The 16,421-nt window shown below is 47.7% G+C and overlaps 2 protein-coding genes across 2 annotated transcripts in view; one reads left to right on the plus strand and one right to left on the minus strand.

The window, feature by feature from the left end:
- LOC118771268 (phosphatidate phosphatase LPIN2-like) overlaps nt 1-1,011 on the plus strand; it is a 12,142-nt gene extending 11,131 nt beyond the window's left edge. Inside the window, exon 20 of the mRNA XM_036519214.1 lies at nt 312-1,011. Coding sequence (XP_036375107.1) covers nt 312-456 — 145 coding nt within the window. The 3' untranslated portion in view covers nt 457-1,011. The remainder of the gene's footprint in view (nt 1-311) is intronic.
- A 993-nt stretch (nt 1,012-2,004) lies between these two features.
- Nucleotides 2,005-13,584, minus strand: LOC118771467 (EMILIN-2-like). The gene is made up of 9 exons (XM_036519476.1): nt 13,282-13,584; nt 12,619-12,744; nt 10,113-10,300; nt 7,406-9,307; nt 4,078-4,392; nt 3,664-3,711; nt 3,513-3,563; nt 3,100-3,234; nt 2,005-2,728 (listed from the first exon to the last, which is right to left on the minus strand). Exons 1-9 carry the CDS (start codon nt 13,425-13,427, stop codon nt 2,391-2,393), a joined length of 3,249 nt encoding a protein of 1,082 aa, XP_036375369.1. The 5' UTR covers nt 13,428-13,584; the 3' UTR covers nt 2,005-2,390.
- Nucleotides 13,585-16,421: the final 2,837 nt, after the last annotated feature.

The raw sequence follows: 16,421 nt of genomic DNA on the forward strand, positions 1-16,421 counted from the left end.
AAACAGCTACTCTTCCCAGCTTTAGGTGCATTGTAGACCAGTACCCCTTACCCCTATTGGCGTAAGGGTGTGCATTGGAGGATATCTTCCCATCGCCCCACAGCTTGTAGATTCATACCTGGCGGCCAGGTGACTGTGAAGTAAGGCAACGAAAGGCAGACCATTCCAGCAGCAGCGCTAACTGAGTAATAAAACTGTTATAACAGTGATATAACAGTGCTGAACTGCCTCTCAGCACAGCCCTATGAGAAGAAATCCTTGTGTCATCAGGTCTTACTGCACTGTGGTTTCCTTGTGTGCGCCTCTCTCAGGTACAGCAGGCTGGGTGAATCAGTGGAGCATGTATTCCCCCTCCTGAAAAAGGAGCAGTCCTCGGCCTTCGACCTCCCAGAGTTCAGCGCCTTCTCCTTCTGGAGACAGCCCATCCCTCAGCTCAGCCCCGAGGATCTGCTGTGAGCCGCCATACCCCGACAGTCAATCACCCGGCTCACTGAAGCTCCAGGGCCACACCCCATTTCTGGAAACGGCCAATCCGTGCGCATTGTGAGACAGCAGCGCCACACCCCTGCTCTGCTTTGTAAAACTCCATTTTGAGAGTAAAACTGGACCCTGTAACTCCCTTATGGGTAGCTGATAATGAACATCACCACTTCCTCGCTATGTTTCTCTGATTAGAGAGAAAACAGCAGGGATGTCTTCCAAAGCAATGCAAGCGTATGATTTTGTACTCGCTGGGAGAAAAGGAAAATTGCTGACATATGGTATGCTAGTGTGCAGTATATTATTTGTACTTTGAGTGCAAGCTCTTACATCATGATAATTAATGTTCTAATTTTCTACTTTTAGTGACAAGATGTTTTATTATATCTGGAAGTGATGTAAGTTTATTGGCACTTATCAAGGTGGGATTCCAGTCTTTCTGTGAAAAGAAATAAATGTTTACAAATGAGACTGATTTTATATATGGTTCCAGATTTATATAAGGCATTCTCCAATAAAAAGTCAAGATGAGAATGCAGCACTTTCCCTGGCTGATTGGCTGGTTGACCTTGAGTTTGAAAAAATAAAAAAGTGGACCCTTTGAGGACAGAGCTGACAGTTGTATTCAACACCAGGATTAATAACGGGCAAAAAGTCAGTGACTTCAACAATCCCAGTACTTTCACGTAATGGTGGCTTATGAAGTCTTAGGCCACGCCCCTTCAAGAATGCTCATAATGAGCCAGCGAATCAGAAAGCCCAAAGCATCAACAATAGCAGACTCAGAATTTTAAATGTGAAACGCACAGAGCGGACAGCCTGGTCATAAAAATTGAATATTCGTGGCTTTCTAGTTTCACCCAGGGATATCTAAGATATGCCTCGTGTAGGTGGCCTGACCTACAGTGAGTTGGTGTGTTAGCGCTGCCGTTCCTCTGTAGCTGTATGCACTTGCAGATCTGTAGGTAGTTTTGTGGAAAGACTCGGAGAGAAGCAAGAAAGTCCACAGGCACCAGCCTCGGTGTGTCTTCAGAGAGTTTATTCATCTGTTAGTCATGGTGTTTGATGGGAATTCAGTCCTGCACAGAGCTCATTTCACTGACCACCAGTCTGTTTTTTTGCTAACCCTCAGTAAGAGACTGGGAGACTACTAACATTAACAGGCTGCGACTAATGACTTTGACACTATCTTAGAAGCGTGCTTTACAATGATGCACTACCGAATTATGACACAATAAATATTTGGAAATATATTCTGTAGATTTAATTTTCACTTATCACTGCAGGGAGACTGTGATTTCCATCAAATCCTTCTTAACGTGTACGTTTGGTCCTGTCTTCAAAGTCATTTATCTGGTCTTCATATGAACTATTCTGGGAGGTGTAGAGTAACACTTTGTTGTAATTACAAGAGGTTCTCTGAAATGAGACCATTTTAAATCCATTGTCTCACGGACAGCAATAAAATGTATAAAAATGGCATTTTTGTATAGTTACATTCATACAAAATATGTAAACATATTTTTACATTTGAAAAATATAAAAAAAGTCTTTTTACATTTGGAAAATAAGAGATTTTTAAAAAGCAGACATAGATTGTGACAAAATATATTACTGCTCCATATCACAAAATTGCCTCCATCTCCCTCAAAGGATCGGTTCCATTAAAGAGCAAAGCAGTTTGGCCAAAGATTTCAAATGATCATTTAAAACTGTTTATAAAACCTTTTTATCTCCACGACTTACACAACATTTTTTGTTTATATTTCAGGTTTAAATAAATTAAAACGTAGTCTCAGAGAAGAAGAAAAATAACACTGCCTTACATTTGTCTTACAAAGTTGAGACTAAACTGCTTTGTGCTTTGATGGAACTGGCCCCCTCTGTTGCTGTTGGTGGTGGGGGCGGGGCTATCTGCTGTCTGGGGCGGAGTAGAGGAAGATGCCGCTGAAGGTGGAGAGGACCTCTCTGGTTTCGGAGGCCGCCAGCCTGCCCGCGGTCATCACCAGCTTCACCTGGTCTCCGCGCTTCAGGGAGAGGATGGCGCTAAAGGAGACGGAGCCTCCGCAGTTACAGCCCTCCGGACCCGGCTGGGCGACCCCCGGGGTGTGCCGCCCGTAACCTGCCGTGGTCAGCCTCTGAACGCTGCGGTCGGACACCGAGAGTGCAGCTTCCACACGGTCACCCCGCTGAGCGGTCAGGACCGCGCTGATCAGGTACCGACCGTCCTGGGGCACAGTGAACACTCCTGAGAGAGTGAGAGAGACAGAGAGAGAGAGAGAGAGGGGGAGAGGGAGAGGGAGGAAGGGAGGGAGAAAGAGAGAGAGTTTGAGTGTTTGAGAGTGTTTCATAAAAGAGAAGGTAATAATATGTGTGTGTATGTATATATGTATACAGACACATAGTCTATAGTGATGGTACAGTGATGTCAGTGTGAGCCTTAATAGGGTGTATGGGCTATATTGTGGGTACAGTGTTAGGGAGAGGTTTTAATGAGAAATAGTGTAGGTATGGTGGTGTTAGGGTGAGGCTAGTGCGGGCGTAGTGGTGTCACTCTGCCCCACTGTGGGCAGTTGAGCAGGGTGTACAGGTGGGGAGTGCAGTATACAGGAGGAGTACCTGAGCGAGGGTTGTAATGGCCCCCGTCATTCACCAGCACCTTGTTGAAGCGGATCACACCCATGTCCCACGGGAGGGGTGCGACGGTCAGGCCAGCCGAGAAGGAGAACGGCTCTGAGCCAACACTGCCCCCTGCTGTTAATAAGATGTACAGACAGCTCTGAGCCAAGACTGCTCACAATAGTGCTGCAACTCACCGGTACATACTATACGTTGTATGCATAATGTTTGAAATTTTCATTTTCTTGTGACAAAGCTTAGCAGTTCAGTTATGTAATGTGACTGAAATGCACTTGTTCTGATCTGTGTCAGTGTGAATCTCATTGAGCTTCTGCTGGGTTGCTGCCGTGGCGATGCTGGATGGATGGGGTCCAGTCATGTTGCTCAAACCTGGAACGTTCTAGAAATTTTACCTGGAGTCACAAGCGGGGTGTCCAACACTGGCCTGCGAGGGATGTAGGCAGCTGTCAAAAGACAAAGGGCGGTTAATTCAGAGCAGAAATACATTTTAGACATCTTATTCTGTCAGTGCATCGCAATTTACAACACAACACTGTAATTCACCTGGAAGGACACGTGGTCTAAATGACACTGGGGTCAGAGGGGGGTGACCTGTGGGTGAAGAAATAAAAAACAAACCCATTTTACTCGGAGCGGCAGTGTTGCAGTGGTAAGGAGCAGGACTCGTAACTGAGAAGTTGTCTGTTCGACTCTCTGCTGGGGCAGTGCTATTGTAACCTGGGGCAAGGTACTTAGCCCACAATTGCCTCAGTAAACATCCAGCTGTATAAATGGATAACATTGTGAAAAAAAAAACCTGTAATTGATGGACGGTGCTCTGGATAAGAGCGTCTGCTAAATGCCAATAATGTAATGTAATAATATAGTTTTTGGAGTGAATGTAGCTTTCATGCTGCCATCTTATCCTTGGCGGCTACCGTCAGATACCTGACATCCTGCCCTGATTCCTGGTCTCACCTGGGGCTCCAGCGAATCCGGTGAAGGGGTTTGTCGCGTCCGGTGAGCCCTGGGGGGGTCTGGCCCCTGTCCTGGGTACGGTTCCCGGGGGTCCCGCCTCCCCTGTCTCCACCACCGGCCTCCGGGGCCTGGCCGGCTGGCTCGGGATCGAGGGCTGCTGTCGGACGGCGGGTTGCTGGGGCGGGGCCGGCAGGCGGGGTGCGGTGGCGGGGGGTGTTCTATGAGGTATGAGCGGGATCCGAATCACAGACACCCCGGGTCTCGGGGCAGCGGGGGGAGGGGGGGGCCTGGTCTCGATGGGGGTGACTCGAACAACTGAGAAAAGGAGGGATGGGGGGACAGAGGGAAACACATGAGACGCGTTTATAGGGGAAAGACTGGATCCTGCAGTCTGAACTCTCTCCGACTGGCTACAAATGACTTTCCTCTGCGTAAGCCCCGAAGAAACCTTTAAACCACTGAACCGAAGAGCTTCCACCCCTAATTCCAAGGGGCGTGGGAAGTTTGCGAAACTCTCGTCTGGAGCAGAGCCCTGGAACGACCGCATGCTCCTTTTTCCGAGGCGGATCCAGCATTGCGGTTTCTGCGAGTGTAATCATAGACGGTCATATCTCGCATCGCTGAATGCCCACCACCTCTCCATGGGGGGGGGGGGGGGGGGGTGGGTAGACAGACAGCAGAAAGCAGAAACAGCACTGGGCTTCCCCCCTTCGCTCTTTTGGGAAGAAAGATTCTGTCTTCAGGAAACTGCTGCGGAGTGGGGAGACAGATAAGGGCTTAAGCAAGTAATGTTTCACAAAAGGTCAGGGGTCAAACGCAAGTGTTAATGTCATAACTCCACTCTGCAGAATTGGAGATGGTTATTCAATGACAGACCCAGTTCCAAATTTTTAAATTTTAAATGGTTTTCAGGATCTGAAGGGCAAAAAGCATTTCAGATTCACAAAAGAATGCCCAGCATTCATTGTTGTGAGGGTCGAGTGTGTCTCATTAATTTCCTGCTATCAGTAAACCACTAAACCAAGGTCCTGACTCACTGATCACTAAGCATCCCATAGCTCTTATTGCAAAAATCAGGAGTTCCCCAGTGTCCAGGCCAAATTGTTAATATTACTTTCTGAATCTGGTGATGTAAGCATGTTCCAGAGAAATTGACTAAATAAATCCCTTCCCTCTTCACCTCAGCTTATGACTGAATGTTCTGGTATAAAATGGCTGCCGTGCAGGGTGGGGGTGGAAGCCGCACACTAGTGTCAGTTGAGGTGAAGTAGCTCAGTGCAAAGCACCCAGATATCCTTGACTGAAAGGAGTCACATAAATCCGAGTTTTCACTGTCCTCCCATTCATTCTCTCATCCGTAGTACGTGAATGTGTTGGAAAAATAAGACGCAGTGAAACGCACTCCTCTGATATGAGAAAGTAGTTTTCTCCCTGGAGCTCAGCTGGGTAAATTGTTTCCAGAACACTCACCTCGCCCTGGCCACAGCTGAGAGCCAAAAAAGATGAATAACACGAAAACTATTCCGATCAAATCTCTTTGCAGTTACACACTCCAGCTGTTCTGACAGCTTCTACCCTGGTTCAACCACAATGTCACCCACTGAAAGGCTGGTGTGGTCTCTATGAGATCTGAAATGACCCCATTAGGTCATAAATAAGAAGGGGGTATGACCCACCCACTTATGGCAAACATTAACCCTGTCAGCTTTATGGTAAAAAGAAAAATCCATGGATCTGTTGAAACTCCTTAGAGAAAACTGTGATAATGATGTAATTTAGAACAAAAAGGAGTTTGCTCTCAGGTTTCTGTGACCTTTGACCTTCTGTGGTCCCCTCAGCACTGTAAAAGGAGGGAGGGCACCAAGGAAGTTATGACATCACACAGAACACAGAATGTCCCCTGAGGTGATCATTCTGTTTTCTCAGATCTCGGACGTGTGTCAGAGGAAGCTTATTCCCAGGACTCAGACTCTAAGAGGCAGAGTGAGGTCGTTCTTAGGGCTCACAGCACTTGGACTTGAGGCAGAAGGACGCCAGACTCTTGGGGCAGAGGGAGGCTGTTCTCGAGGCTCTGACTCAGGGGCAGAGCGAGGGTGTTCTCGGCAGTCAGAGGGGAGTATGATATAGTGACTCAGCTCTTTGACTCTGCTCATTAATGAGGACCAGACCCTGGGAGCAACCTGCTCTCGTTCTGATAACCCCCAGCGTAAACACACGCGAGAAAGTGGGACCAGATGAGAAATGTGAGTGCTGAAACAGAGTACCTCCCCAACGCCACTGATGTCAAAGTGAAAACGTGTGGCGTGTGATCTGAGACAAACAATTCTGCGTAAGAAATAAAAGGCTGTTAAGTAAGTGTACACTAGTAAACTCAGACAATGAATCTGTTCCAAAACAACGGACTTAAGAAGTCTGAAATATTAGCGTTTGTTTTCAGAGGGGGATCACAGAGGCCCCAAGCTCTGGCGTGACACTGTGACGTACCACAGGCAGGCATGTGCAACAGTGACAATCTTCCCCCTAGCAACAACCCTAATTTAAGAGCAGGACAATTAGAACCTATCCTGTTACCATGTGACTCATGTCAGAGACTCAGGGAGTTTGCCTCCAGCTATTTCAACTTATGGGTTGTTTTTGCCGGGTCCCCTGGCAACAAACCAGCACCAATAAAGAACAGTCTACTCTGTCATGGATGGGCGGTTTAGACTCCAACAAATGTGGGTTACGACAAAGTTTCTCTGAACTTGCGAAACACACCAAAATGAAATTCAGATGCTGTGTCAGTTATGTAGCCCTCTCTCCCCCTCCTACCAAAGAGCCACCTCTCCACTAACCCCCTCCACCCAACCCCAGCAGAGGCAGACCACATGTGCCCTGCACCTCTCGTACCAGCCCCCCCCCACAGATTGGTTCCAAAATTATACAACTGTATACAGCCTCTGAAATTGCACCTCTACATCAGCATTGCTCGGTAAACCGCCGGCATTTATATTTAATTATGTTTTACATTTATTCATTATGTGTTTGCAGTGACAATAGTTTACTGTGTGTTTTCTGGCACTTCAGTTTGTTTTTAAATTGTGAGTACTTTCATTCTGTGTGCGCTCTTTTGCTTAGTACGTAACCCTGGATAGGAGCATCTCCTATGATAATCAATGTGCTGGACAAATATGACAAAAATCATTTTCGCCACATATTTTGAGTGGATGTTTAGTCACAGAGATCTCTTGAAATTCATTCCTCAGTCAAGTAGGTCATGACTGAGTAACTTTAAGGCAAAATATCTGAAGAGAGAAGCACGCAGGTGTATGAAGGCAGAGTGACTCACTTGGTCTGTCTGGGGAGGTGGCTGACGTGTCCGGAGCGTTCCGGGGGATCCCTGAGAGCCGCGCCTGCAGGTTCTCGACGGAGTTCCTCAGCCCCATGACGTCCCTGGCCTGCACCCGCTGGGCCCCGTAGAGATTCTGGACGTGGGTCCCCAGGCTGGCCATCTGCCGGGCCAGGTTCTCCGCCACACTCTGCAGGCTGGCGGACACGTTGTCCAGTTTGCCGCCCACGTTCCCGGCCCCGGCGCCCTGGCCGGACTCCGTGCCCTCCCTGCGCCGGGCCAGCTCTGCCCTCACCTCCTTGCTCAACTCCTCCAGACGGCTCCTCAGCTCCTCCACCTGGCTGCTATTGGCCGCCGCCGGGGTCAGCTGACCCTCCAGTGCCTCCTGCACGCTCTGGGCCTTGGCGACACAGACCTCGCTCACCTGGCCACAGGTGGAGTTCACACTCTCCAGGTCCTGTGCCTGCTTGCTCAGGGAGTTCCCTAAGTCCGCCACCGAGCCCTCCAGGCCCTCGACTTTCCCCTTGAGTGAGTTCAGACCCATCTGCACGCCGGCCAGGTTCTTGCTGTTGTGCTGGCTAATCAGCAGCTGCCTCTGCACCAGGGTCTCCAGATCTTTGAGCTTGTTGGTGTTCCCGCTCAGGTCCGAGTGCATGGCGTCCAGGTCGTCCTTGTAAGCCCTCAGATCCCTCAGGACGCTGTCCAGGCCGCCCGGGCTCGCCCCGCAGTCCTTGGAGCAGACTTTCCCCAGGGCGTTGAGCTTCTCCTCCAGACCCTGCAGCAGGTGCTTCCTGGAGTCCATCTCGTTCCGCAGGGCCTCCAGGCCGTCGGTGTTACCGCCCGCGAAGGAGCTGTTGTTGATCTCCACCAGCATGGTGGTGAACTGGTCCTCCATAGTGTTCATCCTCTCGTCCAGCAGCCGCCGGAGCTCGGCCACCTCGTCGGCGATCAGCCGGGTCAGCTTCTCCTCCACGTAGAAGCAGTGCACCTCCGAGTTCCTCTCCGTCACGTTCATGCGGTCCTCCAGCTCGTCCAGGCGGGGGCCGAACACATCCTCGATCTGCAGCATGGAGAGGTGCTCCAGCTCATTGTCCAGCCTGGCGTTGAGCACGCGGTGGGCCTCGGCCACTCGCTCGATCTCCCTCCGGAGGTCGTGCAGGTCCGGCGGGGCCTCGTCGGCTGCCGTCCCCCTGTTGGTCCTGACGAGCCCATCTGGTGCCCCCAGGTCCAGCCGGAGGTCACGGATCTCCTTCCTGAGTGCGGCCTCCTTGTTGTCCACCAGGTCCGTGAGGCTCAGGTAGCTGCTCTCGTGGTCCTCACACTGCTTCTGCACGGAGAGGATCTTGCTGTCACAGGAGCTCTTCAGGTCGGCCATCTTGTCCTCCATACTCTTCATGAGGCCCTCCTTCAGCTCCTGAAGCTTGTTGTCCACGTAAGCCTGCACGGGGTCGAGGGAGTGGGCGGGGCTGTCAGCGGACGGCCCGTGGGCGGAGCGGTGCGCGGGGCCGTGAGAGGCCTCCATCAGCTGGCGGAGCTGCCCCTCGTGGCCGTTGAGGGTGCCCTGGATCTCATCCAGCAGGTCGCTCTTCTGCTTCAGGGCGTCGGTCACGTGGTCCAGCCTGGCCATCACATCCTCGGCCCCCGAGGAGTGGCCGTTGAGGGGGACGCTCTCGGTGACTCCGGCCAGCACGCTGTCGGGCAGCTGCAGCGTGTTCAGCAGGGTGAGCAGCATCTTGCTGGTGTCCTCCTGGATGTCCACCCGCAGGTTCTCATTCATGCCCGTCATGGCCGCCTGCAGGTCCAGCACCGTCTGGGTGAGGCGCTGCACCTCCCCCTCCAGCTGCCTCACCCGGTCTTCCCCTTGCCTCCGGTCCAGGGGCTCGGTCTCCCTCCCCTCCGGCCCTGTTGAGGGAAAGCAGAGGTTGTGAATCACTCTGCTGTTCCCACATGATCACACGAGATACAGGCATTTTCCTGGGGATGGATCCACTAAGACAGGCAATTAAACTTCCGTGTAATGACTTTATAGAGATTAGTATGAGCAAATGGGACAAGAAGTAGCTACAGTCACTAGTCTAACCATTTACAGTACCAGTCAAACATCTGGACATGCCTACTCATTTTTTGGACATGCTTACTATTTTTTTTTACTATTTTCCACATTTCAGAACAACAGTAAAGGCATCAAAACTATGAAATAAGACAAATGGAATTATGCAGTGACCAAAAAAAGTGTTAAACATGTTATATTATAGATTCTTCAAAGAAGACAAGAAATATTTTTTAATTATATTTTTTTGGAAAGAGATTTATACACAGTGTTTAGATCAAAATATCTCTGAATGCATGTTCCTCATTATCTTAATCAGGTGTGTCCAAATTTCGGGACTGTAGTAGACACAAACAATATCCTTATCCTCATACTTTTAAACCTCGAATATGCCTTATGTATTCACAATATTCTGACTGGCCTTGTCTAGCCAATCATTGAAACCTGGTCATGCAGCGCTTCTAATATTGTTGACTCCTTATGGTTTCTTTTTTTGCTTGTGTTGTACTCTACCTCACTTGTAACTCACTTTGGATAACAGTTTTTGCCATTTACAAATGTAAATGAATAGATATTGAATGAGCACTGAATTCTGTATTACTCTGATTTAGAGGGATTCTACAGAGGTCAGTGTTCTGTTTTTATTGGATGTCTTACTCCGCGTGTGTTGGAATGGTCCAGGGATTGGCTGGGGCTGGTGACGGGGTCTCTGAGCCGGTTGTCTGGCCGCGCCCCCTTTTGGCTCCCTGCAGTCGGGACCCTGGAACCCTGGGCAGCACCTCCACTCCAGCTCGGTCACCGTCTTGTACCCGATCCTGTAGGTGGGGCGGAACTGCGTCCGGTACCTAACCGGGAGAGAGCGAGAGAGAGAGGGAGAGGCCTAACATGATGCTGACAGACAGGCAGACTCCAGCCAGTCCAGCACACTCTCTCTTCCACTTCCTGCCAAGTGAAGCCTCAGCAGAAACAATGGGCGATGTCATTTCCTCTGGAGGGCGAGGGCGCGTTTGAACATCTGCAAGTTCGCTCGCATGCATGTAATCACTCTTCAGACCCGTTCTGACCCCACCAAAATTTTCCATGACCTTAATGAAGGGGGTGTTTCTGGACACCTGCCTAAGCAGGGCTATTAAGACAGAGCATATTCAGATAGACATTCACAGCTAACAGAGTCACTCACTAGAGTATCTGCTGTACAGCTGTGCGATATACTACCACTGATGAGTTTGACATAGAGCCATCAGTGAACAAAAACCTCAGCAATGAATGACTTAACATGTCATAGCAATCACATAATGTCATGCCCTACATTAACAGCCATTAAACTCTTTAATAAATCACCAGTGTGTCTTTAGCTTCAGTTCAGAGCCTCTTTTCTCATGTGAATACTTGACTTGGCTGTCTTGCACAGTGTCTAACACAAAGGGGACATCTTCCTGAGCACTGAAATTTATGATATTCTTGTAATTCCTCGACAAATTTTCCATGTCTGGCTCAAACAGAGCGAGGCAAGCCCTGCGCTTTATTCTCCTTTGCGCTCCTCTGTACACGTTCCCCTCTCCCCTGTATCTCTCTGTCCCTCTGAAAACCTCTCCTCCATCTCCCTCTTTTCATCTCCCCTCTGCCTCTCTTGCCCTCTGTCTCACTTCTGTCTCTCTCTCTGCCCCTCTCTCCCACTCTCTGTGTTAACCCCTCTGTCTCTCTCTCTGGTAACATTTGCCCGCTCTCTCCGTGTTAGCCTGCCCTCTCTCTCTCTGTTAAGCTCTCTCTCTCTCTTTCTCTCTGCGTTAACATTCCCCCTCTCTCTAACTTTCCCTCTGTCTCTGCCTCTCGCTTTCTCTCTCTGTGTTAACCCTCCTCTCGTTCTCTCACCTGGCCTCTCTCTCTCTCTCTCTCTCCCTCTCTCTGTCTCTCTCTGTCTGTCTGTGTGTCTCTCTCTCTCTCTCTCTCTCTCTGTCTGTCTGTCTCTCTCTCTCTCTCTGTCTCTCTCTCTCTCTCTGTGTCTGTCTCTCTCTCTCTCTGTGTCTGTCTCTCTCTCTCCGTTAGCCACACGCCTGTCTCTCTTGCCCTCTGTCTCTCTGTTCATTACCCCTCCTCACAGTGTCAGTTCAGCGCTTACGTCCTTAACAAAGCCACAGTACTTAACCGCCACGGCCTTGCAAATGGTAATGAGTGGCAGCGTACACGTGAGCGTCCAGCCAGGTATCAGCCTCAGGACCTTCTATAAAAACTGTTTAGATTTCCAGCCAGCGCCAGAGCCCTCGGTGTAAGAATGCACAGTTTACTGCATTAATAAAATGCACGTGATGGGACCAGCCAGGAAGCCTGCAGGAGACTCAGAGGAGGTTCAGAGAAATGAAGAGAGCCGGGGGGTGACGGTGGTGGTGGGGGGCTGTTTTGGGAGCTGTAATCAGAGTTTCAGGGGACTTAAGAGTGTTGGGGGGGGGGGGACTTTTCTGTGACCTGAATGTAGTTCATAATTTCAGACAAGAGGCTACAGAAAAGAAGACTGTTGCAAACAGCAGTCTTAACAACCAGCAAACACACACACAAGACAAGCCCCCAAAAAACCCATGCAAGTTTTCAGTAAAATCACATTAGCATTATCTTCTGTATTCTCATTTCTTTCTTTCTTCAAACTCAGAACTGTTCTGATAAGCTGATTAATTTATGTACCAACCCTCTTCAAGGGAGGAGGTTTTGAATCCCAGCAATAAATGTCTGTTTATCATAGCAAATCATTGCCTAGCAGCAGCATTCAGTTACAGCTTCCACAGCATGTCCCATAATTCACACCCAGTCTAACAAAGAGACTTACTTCATTACAGGGCCGATAGCAATCACTTCTACCACAACGGCCACTTTGTCGTAGCACAAACTGTCCTGCATTCCCAGTCATATTAAACTACTGGAACATTGTTTCTAAACTGAAATGAGACCGACTAACTGTGGCATACAATGGTAATTTTTATCTTAATGCAACGAGAGACTCCGTAGCGTCGTGAACCGAGCATGTTGATCTTCTTTACTCGGAAAACATGGGGCTGTCGGGGGTTTATTGTTTTATGCGGATCGCTGCTGGGATGGGCCGCGCAGCTGCGCGGTGTTATTGGGACAGCGCTCGCCCGTGTCCTCCACACACCCACTCTCCGGAGACACTTACATCACTTGCTGCGCGCAGTCCGGCTGATGCGGCGGACACGGCGCGACCTCCGGCTCCACAAAGCTCTGTGTGCTATCCAGAACAGCGCAGGTCACATTCTTGTGAACAACACGCGCACACCAATTCCTGAAAAAAAAACAATTTTACATGCAAAAAGAATATCTTATGTAAATTTGAGGAAACTGAAAAAAAAAACTCCTATTGATATGTAAAACATGAAAACACGAGGCATTTGCGTCTGGTAGTCTTTTTTTGTTAATCAAATGAACCGAATCGCCCTCTTTAAGTTCTAGAATGGGGCATCCCCTCACTTAAAAGCTTCATCTTTCGTACTGGAACATTCCATAGGGTGCTACACCACGCGCATCGTTTAAAAGAGCATAACGAGGACATTCTGATAAGGACAGCGACGATGGTGATAGTTATTATGGTAATAAGCTATTCATGGCTCGCAATTCTGCATTGTGTGCGTTTACTCACAGTGTCACTTAACACACAAAGTCGAAATGCAAAAAAGTGAGAAAAATATTGTCACATAGTCCGAAATTGCATTTACTATAAAACATTGCACGGCATTGTGAAAATACACGACTAGCGCTATGAAGAACAAGGACATAAATAACGTAAAGTAAGTAAAGTAAGTAAGTAAACAAGATTACTCACTTATTCCTTTGCCTGTGCCCCGCGTTAGAGTACGCGGAACCTTGGAACAGATCATAGCTGGATGGAGTTGCTTGAATCAGTGCGACAGATAGCAGCAGGCAAAAGACCGTGCATTTCAGGCAGGAGTCAGCTTGATCGCGATTCATTTTTAAATATGTTGCATGGGGCCATACATTTATGTCGAAGAAGAAAAAATTCTCGTTGCAGACAGCGCAGGAGAACCTAAGGCGGGGAAGCGACGGACCTCACCCTGTCCCTCGCTATGGCTGACTAACTTCTGGGAAGTTCTAGCTAGTGTAGTCAGTTCAGACATTACGTTTGTGGTCTGTTGGGGGTTGCAGTACACCTCCTCCCACTCCCCCCCCAGCCAAAAAAACAAAAGGCGCACCATCCAAACTTTTTGCCCACTGTTTTCGGCTATTTACTTTTAGCACGTCCTCGCCACACATACCTGCCACGCACACCTGTGGCTGGAAAGGTACGCCACCTCCAGCGCAGTATTCAGCGGTCTTCTTTCCCGAAATCAAGCCCAGCAATCATACACGGTGTCGGTGGTTGATCAAAATGACTTTTTTTTTTTTTTACAGTTGGAACTACCTAAGTTCACTATGGCAATGAAAATCGTTGGTTGTGAACAGTATCACATCACTCTGAACAGAACAAAGTAGATTTACAACTCCTTTTAAGTTATTGATGCAAACCGTATTATTTTCTGGTATAAGATCGATCTACGGGCATTAGTCCACATTTAAACACTTAATTCCTCTGGACAGTTTCGAGAGTGGCGCGTATAAACACGTGTTTAAGCTAAGCCAAAAATCTGAGTTTAAATGACTCATTTCCACGTATTACATTGTTTGGTAGTTTTGAATAAAATAATAATAATAATAACACCGAAAGAAATATTTCATGTTACACTTGTGAATCCCTGAGCTTCAAGGAGAGCAGGTTATCTGCACGAATGGTTGTAGTTTCATATGTGCCTTAAGATAGCAATTATTCCTTTGCGGCAATATTCCCTACAATAACACTATATTTCAAGTATGACGAAAATGATTCAGTATCCGTGAAGTTCACCCCATGGAATGCTTTTAGTAAATTGTTTTGTATTAGACCATTTGCGGTAAGAATAAATATAAATGTAAACGTTACAGCATGTAAGCTTATAGGTTGGAAGGATATTAATAGATAAGCAGCAGACATTGTCCAAACAGTTTGGAAACTGATTATTTCTAGTTTCCGATATTTCGAAAGCTTAAGATGCTTCCTCTGCAGAGAACTGTTCCACGCAACAGTGACTGTCATAATCGCACCGTGTCTCTACTGTATACAGGCTTGATCTGTGATGTTGGCTTTGCAGTCTGGTAAAATTGGGACGACCCCTGGCTCGGATCCGAAACCCGCATTATGTAAGCCAAAACACCATCATTTTCATGGGGAGAAAAACATACGCTCTGAGAGGGACCCTATTGTAGCAAATTTGGAGTTGCGCTCATCATGAGCATGTTTTTCTAAAAATATGTTTGCGTTCATCAGAATGACTGCATGGGAGTGCACGAACACATGCAGAAAATTATGAAGTAATAAGCAGGCAATTTGTTCCATATGTGTGACTGTCTAACGCCGTCGCGCCACCCAATATTCTCATGAAGGAGCGTTTGTTACCCTCGTCGCGGCTAGAGTCATGACCCACACGGTCTCAGGGGGTGGGGGTTGTTACATGGGGCGGGGTTTATTGAAATAGGGCGTGGTTTGTTTCAGAGAGTAGCGGCTGAGATCAAGCAAACTGAGGGCCTAAAGCCCTAAAGCAAAAGGGATATATAATGTCATTGGTTTTATACTCTAAACCACGCCCACCATGTTGGACAAGAGATTTGATGCTTGGACCTGAGGGTAGCTTGGACGTGAGATCCTTGGTCCATCTGGCCCCTCCTTGTTAGAAGTAGCCTCTTCTAATAAGGAGGGCCCCTCCTTATTAGAAGAGGTGGTGATATTATAGTCTAAAAGACCCATCAGGTAACAGGTGTAGAGTGGAAACAGTAATGATGTGTCAGTCAAAGATGCACTTAAGTGATAACACTGTGAACAAAACAAGAGTAAGATAACTGAACCTGAAAAAGGTCGGGAAACTCAGGAACGCCTTAAACAACGATGTCACCATATACCCATGAAACGCCTAACGTATATTTACAGAAACAGGAGGCTTACATTTACGGGGATTACTGTACATCGATGAATTGATGAATTGATTGATGAGTGTCGATAAAAATCGCCACTGATAAAGTGACAAAAAAATGGCATCAATCCAACAATCTTGTTGTGTTTCGTCCTTTTTCCAGCAGAGGGCAGTGTCGTACCATAAAAGGCAGAGCCGTGTATTAGCGCCAGGCCAACTCTGCCCCAGTTTTAATCCTGTAAATGTCACGATTGTGGCCAATGTTATCATTATTCAGGTATTTTTCTAAAACTGAACAAAAATAGCTGGCTAGTTAAAGGAGAAAGTGTAACTTTTTTTTTTTTTTTAAAAAGGTTTACACATGACAGATGATTATTGTAACAGTAAACAAAGACACTGTAAGTTCTAAACCCTTGTTTAATACCCTGGTGACAATGTTCAATTTGCAAATCATAAATTCCCTTATTATATTCAGACCATATTGAACGGGATATCGAAACTCCCCTCTGTGGTATTCATGAAATTGAGGTTGTGGCCGGGATCTAAAATATTTGTCAGTCGCAGATTTGGATTTAAATGAATGAATGTACATAACCATAAACATAAACAGAAATGCAAACAGCGGTCATGGACAGATTTAATGAAGGAGAGACAAAAGGAGACACGATGAGCTTATTAAACTGCTTGGTTGCTGTCCTGCAAGCTAAAGCTTAGAGCACAAGAACTGGCACATGATAACAAGAGGTCAAATGTCGCAAGTGAGACCCATGCTTTATGACAGGACAATAATATAGATTGCAAGGAAGGTGATTGAAATTTCAAAACAACTATTCTTTATATTCAAGACAATCGTTACATTTTTCCCATGAATTTTGCCTGTGCCAGTAGCACCCGCTGTCATGTTGCTTGCTTGGCTGGTGCCCTGTGTGACGCTGGCGAAATTCCAGCGGTGAGCATCTCCGAT

This window comes from Megalops cyprinoides, chromosome 24, assembly GCF_013368585.1.
Source record: "Megalops cyprinoides isolate fMegCyp1 chromosome 24, fMegCyp1.pri, whole genome shotgun sequence".
NCBI lineage: Eukaryota > Metazoa > Chordata > Actinopteri > Elopiformes > Megalopidae > Megalops > Megalops cyprinoides.

What these genes read in the sequence shown, in the direction of transcription:
- LOC118771467 (XM_036519476.1), bottom strand. Translation starts at nt 13,427, where the DNA reads ATGAATCGCGATCAAGCTGACTCCTGCCTGAAATGCACGGTCTTTTGC. An exon ending in TAGACCACGTGTCCTTCCAG is followed by an intron (nt 3,564 to 3,663) that starts GTGAATTACAGT and finishes GTCTTTTGACAG; the next exon opens with CTGCCTACATCCCTCGCAGG. An exon ending in CCATTACAACCCTCGCTCAG is followed by an intron (nt 2,729 to 3,099) that starts GTACTCCTCCTG and finishes TCACTCTCTCAG; the next exon opens with GAGTGTTCACTGTGCCCCAG.